This window comes from Rattus norvegicus, chromosome X (assembly GCF_021556685.1).
Source record: "Rattus norvegicus strain SHRSP/BbbUtx chromosome X, alternate assembly SHRSP_T2T, whole genome shotgun sequence".
Lineage (NCBI taxonomy): Eukaryota > Metazoa > Chordata > Mammalia > Rodentia > Muridae > Rattus > Rattus norvegicus.
The window spans coordinates 147,760,789-147,768,668 of record NC_141554.1 but is presented as its reverse complement, the minus strand read 5'-3'; the positions used below and the strand labels follow the sequence as shown (position 1 = coordinate 147,768,668).

The 7,880-nt window shown below is 44.3% G+C and overlaps 1 protein-coding gene across 1 annotated transcript; it reads right to left on the bottom strand.

Annotated features, from left to right (window-relative positions):
- Positions 1-2,811: 2,811 nt before the first annotated feature.
- Hapstr2 (HUWE1 associated protein modifying stress responses 2) lies at positions 2,812-4,847 on the bottom strand. The gene is given in 1 exon segment (NM_001401189.1): positions 2,812-4,847. A coding segment is annotated over 1 exon segment (819 nt). The 5' UTR covers positions 4,837-4,847; the 3' UTR covers positions 2,812-4,017.
- Between the last annotated feature and the right edge of the window lie 3,033 nt (positions 4,848-7,880).

The following is a 7,880-nucleotide window of genomic DNA, read 5'->3' as shown; positions in this document are numbered from 1 at the left end:
CTGAGCCTCTAAAACAAGGATGAGTTGAGTAGTCAGGGATGGGGCATCCCAGCTCAGGGATGAAGAACCCACCCACAGTAATCATTTATAAAATGTAGACTGAAACTTCAAGTTGTCTGTCTTGGTTGGTAGCTGAATTTGCCATTGTGTTGACAAGGCGGTGACATGTTCCATGAATGCAAATATCAGTGCCCCCTAAATAAATACAATATAGTCCCAAGGTAGTGGCTTCATACCACAAATTCCTCATCTTCATCTCACCATCAACATGTGAATTTAAAAGGCCATGCACAATATAACCAAGGGAGGGAACAACAGAATTTACCAAAAAAGGTGATTGTGAGACTCTAGATGAGATCAGCTGCAGCATTTGTGAAATGAGTAGTTGATTCTACCTAGGATGGGATCTTCCATTGTTATTAGAATATCATATATAAATATTTATAGACTGCCAAAACAAAGGCCTGGGCTGCTGAGTAACCAATCCTTAGCTACTGTATCTACTCCACCATTTGATAAGAGCCAGAGAGATCTAATTGCAATGTTTGCAAAGTATCAGCTGGTTTGTGATTTTTATGAGAAAGCAGTGGTTTAGTGAGCTAGAGTTTAGGAAACAAGTATTCTCTCAGGATTCAATAGGAAGGAAAGTTGAAAACTGGGAATATGTTGACAGCTGTCTTTGATGTTTTATGAGACAGAGTCTTACCATATTGTCCTTGGTGGCCTTGAGTATGGATCAGACTGGCCTCGAACTTAAACTCAGAAAGATCACATGTCTCTGATTCCTGAGTGCTGGGATTAAAGACATGTGCCACTACACATAGTTCATACACTTAACTTTTACTTGAAGCTAGAAAGAAAATGTACGAAGTATGCAACATGATGAGAAAGTTGCTATCTATAGGTAGGTAGATTCTCTTCAGACACGCAGAAAGTTTTCCTACAATGATCAATTTAAAATGGGCTCCTTGAGTCAATCGCATCTCGGGATCTGACTTCATGTTTCATACTTATAGATCCATTCCTGTAAAGAGGTAGTTTTAGGATACCCTCTGATTTGTAAGTCAGCTGGATAGTGGCTCTGAAATGGCCAAATTCACAAGATAATCAAGAATGCTCTCCCTCCTCTCCTCTCCTCTCCTCTCCTCTCCTCTCCTCTCCTCTCCTCTCCTCTCCTCTCCTCTTCTCCTCTCTCTCTCTCTCTCTCTCTCTCTCTCTCTCTCTCTCTCTCTCTCTCATTGGTCATAGGACAAAAAGCTTAAATCACATCATTGGAAATGAAGGTAAAGGCACAAAAATGGGTATTTATCTAGGAAAAAGCACATGCACATCAAGAACCTTTCTGAGATCATAATTATATGGAATGCAGGAAGGCCCTTGGTCATACATGGTGGCTCTAGTCATCTGGTTCCTTAAAATTTATGCAGTATGTGTCCATATGAATCAGACACTATACTGGTCATTCAGAATTACCAAAGGAAACAAGACAAACAAAATACCTGCTTTCATAATGGCATACAGTATTGCAATTCACCCACCCCCATATACTTGCTAAAATTACAGTTGTTTTTTTTTCCCAGTTAAATCTGTGCCCAGTATGCCTCAGTGATCAACCAGAAGAGTATCCTCAAAACGTAGAAGCAGAAAGAAAAATCAAGGAGTGGGGTGTGGGGGTGTGGGGTGGGTTTCCATATCTTCAGTAAGAGATGCAGCTGGAACTGAATGCCTTTTCAGGCTTGAAGAAGCATCACAGAATCTTACTTGATGTGCTTTCTATCTTGTATGGTTTATGGCTTGGAAGAGGAGTATGAACAAAGGCTCCCTAAAGAAAATCTAATCAGAGCATCCATCGCCCCAGCCTGGGTTAACCAAAGGTCAATAGCCCCAGAGAAGAACATCTTGTGAGATGTTGAACTGCCTCCACTCCAGTGTTTGCTTCTGGACAACAGGACACCTGCCAAAGACAAACTTCCCAAAGTACTACTTGGATGGTGGTACTTGGATGGTACAAAGTACTGCTTGGACCCAGATAAAATCTGTGGATGGTCATTTGAGACCCTTTAAACCTTAGCCCCACCTCTCCTACCCAATATACTGTTTCTTACTCAAATGGTACTCGATCATCTTCCAAAGAAGATTTGCCTGCTACTCATTTTACTGGACCCAGTTTAAATGCCACCATTTCCCAGAAGCTATGGCTCTACCAGCAAGAACCCTTTTTGAGCTCTACACAGCTTTCTCTTGTGCATTTTTCCCAAGCTAGAAGTCCCTGCTTGGCTACATTGTTTATCATCCAGGGCAGCATCAAGTCTTTGAGGATAAGAAATATCTTATGGTTTATATCTCTTCTCAGGATCTAAGACAGTCCCTCCGTGTTTACACAATGCAATACCAAGTTGTTTCTTTCCTTTCTCCTATCAGCGAACTCACTTCATAATCTAGTATTCTTTTAACATATTGGTCAACTATAAACTTTATCCAAAGTCATATTAACGGAGCAGGAAAAAACCTGATGTAAACTTAGAGGCAAGGTGTCTTTAGCAAACCTATGTTTTATGCACAGTCTTTGGAAAACTCTGGAGAAGATGAGGGTTTTTTTTTCATGTCCTTCTACCCCTTCCATAATCCATTCCACCACCTCCACCCTACCAGCTGTATTTCCACAGCACCGCTCTTATTCAAAACCAAGTTAGCCTTTTAGATACCCTAGGACCTTTACTTCCATAGTCTTTCTGGACTTGCCCCTCCCCATATTCTTTCAGGCTATTTCCCCCTGGTTGCAACATGTGGTCCTCAGGCAATTCCAGGAACTCTGAGGATGCTGTAGTGTTTATTCAGAGTGCTGATCCTGTCATAAGTTCAACTTATTTACAATTAATACACAGACTGTGATAATTAGGGAATTTTAAACTACATAACAGTAATCTTGAACTCAAGTAGAATACCATGGCTTTATTTGCTGATTCCTACATTTATTTTTCTGCCTTTGCTAAAATAAGCATGGACTTCGGTATCTGACCAACTTGCATTCACATAGGGAAAGCACTCAGTGAGCTAAGCATTGCTGTGGACACTAGAAGTTGGGACCTCATCTGCTATTTGAAGTGACCCTAGCAGACACATAAGAAAAACTGGGACCAGTAGATATTGACAGTCTTGCTCAAAATCATTCAGTTACTTTGTGGAGCTAGGGTTCTACTATTGTTGCTTTCAGTAGAACAATACCATGGTATTACCCTAAAGGAAACCCAGTTCATTCTAATTTGTCTGCTACTCTAAATCCACTAATATGGAACCACAGAGAAACGTTTTACATTCCTAAGCAGAAGGCCATCAAGGCCACCAAGGCTACCATCTTACTTGGATTCCTTTTCTTAAAGTGAGCACTGACTTAGCCCAATCACTATAGCATCTATTCGCATCACCATTACCCAAAGCAAATTTTTCCAAAGCAAAATAACCTAAAATATATTAGCTCCACGGTTTCTTTCCAGAAATTGGATGTATGGTATAGTGGGGTAAACCCAGAGGTCTGATCTTACATTTTCGTACAATGTACATGAATTGGCAAAGCAAACAACTTAAAAAGAATAAAATGTTCCATAAGCAAATAAATATCTATGTATTTCCCCTTTAAGAATTTAAAATAAGGTAACATTTATTCACTCAACAAACATCTATTGAGCACCAACAACTGTACTAGGTGCTAAGAAATAACTTGAACAAGATAAACCAGGCTCCCACCCTCACTGGATATGTTTTGCTTTAAAGTTTAAATGATCCTGCTAACTACGTGATATTTGATGTTCTATAATAGAGTTATATTTATGGAAAGTCAGAGTCATAGGACGCCTCTTCTGGAATACTTTTAAATTTTCTTTATGGTAAACTTGATAGAAATATTTAACTTAGAGAAGGAAGATGAGCAGTCTCTGGTATGTTTTCACCAAGCAAGTTGATGGTCAAGTTGACTGTCAAGCCATAAGTTGGTGGATGGTGGGCAATCAAGGAGGCAGTTTAGACCATTCGGTTGCGCTTGTGTGATGGAGAGTCTGTAGCGCCATCACCAAGCTGGGCAGAGGTGCGCTTGCGGATTCCCCCACTGTCCAGGCGGAGAGCCAGTTCTTCTGAGCTCAAGGGGTTCTGATCATCTTCAAGGAAGCTACTTTTCCGACGCCCACTGCTGGCAATACCTCCATCTTGTGATGAACTTGGAGTGCCAGATCGCATGCTGATGCTTGCCATGGCACCACTGAGGCCATGAAGCGCAATGGCCTCGTGGAAGGGCTGCAGGTCGACATCCACAGGTGCGCTAGACTCAGTGGCAGCAGCTTGAGTGGAGGCAGCCGCGGGTGGCCTGGGGGACGTCCAGGAGGTGCGGAGCGGCGGGGGTGTGGGGGGAACTTTGCCACAGAGGAAGCTTATGAGGTCTTCCCGGCGAATGATGCTCCTACCCTTCTTCACCCATTCCAGAACATCTCTCACACGACGCTGGTAGCCAACCTGGACGCCCAGTTCAAAACTTCGCTGGGAGGCATCCCCGCTTTCTTTGTAAAGGCTGGTCACAGCCATGGCCGCGTTCTGAAAGGGGTCCCACATAGAGAGTCCTGGCTGCTGGCACCCGGAATCTTTGTAGAGCTGGGCCACAGCGGTGGCTGAGATCTGGAATAGGTGCCAGAGCCTCTGGCGCTCGATCTTGAGCCCCGCCGCATCAGCAGCCGCCTCCTCCTGCAGCTCGGGGGACAGCTGCTCCGCCTCGGCCAGGCACTGACGCTCCCACTTGGAAAACCAGGGCCCTGCGACCTCGGCCTCACGGTCCTTCTGTTGCTCCTCCATCCCTCTCCTCCTCCTCCTCCAGGCCGCGCGCCCTCCTCAGCTGTGGTCTCGGCCGCCGACTCTGCCCTGCGCTCCTCCACCTCCACCTCCGCGTCCGCGTCTGCCTCCGCCTCCACCGCAGCTCACCTCAAGCTTGGGGCCGCCCTCCGCCTTCCGCGGCCGCCGCCACCTTCGCGGGCGCCGCTCGGCGGGCGGACAGACGCGGGAGCTGAGATTCCGATGCTCCGGCGGCGAGCGCCGCCCGGGGCCCTGGTCTCCGCCCCGCCCCGCCCCGCCGGCCCGGCCCGGCCCCCGGCTGCAGCCTCCCAGGCGGGCCAGAACTCCAGCGCCGCCGGCGCCCCTGCGCTCCGCTTCCGGGCTCGCGCAGTCTCCCGCCGTCCGTTCGCCGCGCAGCGGCCTCCCCGCCTCCCCGGGCCAGGCCTGAGCCGTCCGCTCCGCCCCAGCACTCGCTAGCGCCGCGCCTGCCGCACTGAGGGCTCGGAGGTGGCCTGGTGCAGAGCTCTCTCCATGCGGCACTCGGCAGGCGCGGGACCCCCTGTGCACACACAGTTTGGGGGTACTTGTCAGCTCTATCCCAACGAGCTGGTGAAATTTTACAGCCTGTGTTGTCACAGAAGATTATGGAGGCAACTTTATGCTGTCCTTCACCTCTAGGACGCTGATCCAGGGAGGCTGAGGTGGAAGACCCGTCCCTTCTGTGAACTAGACAGACGATGGATGACTTCTACACTTAGAAAACAGACTTAGCATAATTCAATCAGTATTTGTAGAGGGAGAAAAGGTCACTCTAGTGCCCCCTTCTCGGCCTCCTAGGTCTCAGTTTCCCCAGGTGCCCAGTGAGGTGGTTGGAACTAGGTCTCTGAGGAACAGTTGAAAGTCTCTGAGAAGCACTTGAAGGTCATGATTGAGAAGCCCCCTGCTGTCCCCACACAACACTTCTTTGGAACTAGTTGCATACTTATCAAATTCTGAGAGAAATGGCCAGACAGCACTGATTTCCTTAGCCTTCCTATAAAGGTTTATATCATTTTAAAACTTGGGGTGGAAAGTGATCCATTTGCAACTACTCATTACACCAACATTAACTAAAGGAGAAAAAGTAACTGAAAGATCAAACAGAACTTTCTACTACAGCACAAAATTCAGATTCTTTTTGGAAAAAAGTAAAATAAGAATTGCTAGTTAAAATGCAATTCCAAACTAAGCTACAAGGTATGGACAATACTTTTCCTGGAGGCTCCCTAGTTCCCTTTTAATGGTGTAACCCACTTTCACTGCAGACAATTCCAGAACAAACAAAAGAAATTAAAATTGAGCCAAGAATAATATCCAAGGGGAGAGGAACAGACATGTAATCATTTCTTTCTTCAAATTTAGGGGAGGAAAATCAGAATTTTGTAGTTTCTGGTGTAGAATATTTGTTAACTATCCAGAAAGCCTTACAAATGTAACTTTCAATCTTTTAGGAAACTGTTTGATAATTCTGAAGTATTAAAATTAGCATGTGAAATAAAATGATCAAATCATTAGGCTTCATCATCATCCTTAAAAGAAATACAAATTTCTAAGTTAAATCTCAAGGATGAGAGGGAGGAGTAAGGGAGGCAGAAGGGAAAGAGGAGGAGGGGCAGGAGGAGGAGGAGCAGGAGGAGTAGGAGGAGGAGGAGCAGGAGGAGGAGGGAAATAAGGAGAAGAGACTGCACTCTTTCTCTGCAAACCAGGCTTTTCACGATTCATTAAACCTTTTTTCCATATGTGTAATTGGACTCTTCTCATTTACATAAACGAAGGATGAGGCAAAAGACCTAAGATCAGCTCTCCAAAACTGACATGTTTCGAATTCTCCTACATATATGTATGTATATGTATTTGTATATGTATGTATTGTAGTCATAAACCCCAGGAAGGTAGAATCCTCTAAACTACTACTCCAGCTCCTACCAAACTTAAAGCACTGCTTGACTGGAGAATCAGCCACAGACCTACTCAGAGTGCCTTACAGCTATTATCAGAGGCACATGTTTTGATTTAATTTTTTTTCTAAGTGAAAAGCTTGCACCATAACCCACCCACCCCTCCCCCCCCACTCCCCGTCTCTCTCTCCCATTTCTGATTGGGTTAAAAACCAAGAAGAAAGAGTGCAGTGTCTTTTAAAGAGCGCAACCCTCTGCTTGGGCTTGAGTTGTCTGGCTGGTATCCTCCATTCACTTGGTTTCAGCACCTGATTAATTAGTTAATTAGTACTTAGAGCTGACTAGCCCCCACTTGGCAATTTTCATGCCCTGCACCGTAAAATGTTGAATCCAACACTGAAATTTCTGTCACACACCCTAATTATTATCACCCCACTACTTTTAAAGCCACTGCACCAAATTGTTATAGACAGAGTTACACAACTCTGTGGGAATATATTCTCTCTGAGAATTCTGGATAGACTTAATATTTTTCACTGTTGCCCTGACACATTTAAATAAAAGAACTAAATGGAAAAAAATCTAATTCAATTAGCCTTCAACTCTTTCCATTGGGGGAAAATGATTTTATATAGGAGAGATATTAGAAGAATCACATCAAAAATGTTAGTAATGTTTCATCAGTTTTCCAGACACCAAAGAGCATGCTTATAGGACATATCCATCTGACATTGGATTTCATCCTAAATAAATGTCAAAGAATAAAACATAGATACAAAACAAAGAGATCATTTTTACTAACTGTAAGAAAATGATGTTATCTATGTGAGTGTGAGGTTAATGTTTAAAGTTTTTATATAGTTTAGGAAAGAGTTTTCCATGGGGGGGGAACATTCTTTGCCCACTGCCCCATCCTTCTATAACTTTGATGTCATAGGTAAGGTTAAATAGAAACTAGAGAAAAATAGTTTTTGTAAACACTAGGACATGTACCTAAAAGACTGATTTTTTGGCACTTCTTGATGTACCATTACTGAAAGGGAAGTGGTATATCAATGGTTTCCAATATTATTTGTGGTCATTTTTACCTGGTAACAATCCTTATATATCAGTACAGTGGGTTGCCTGCAA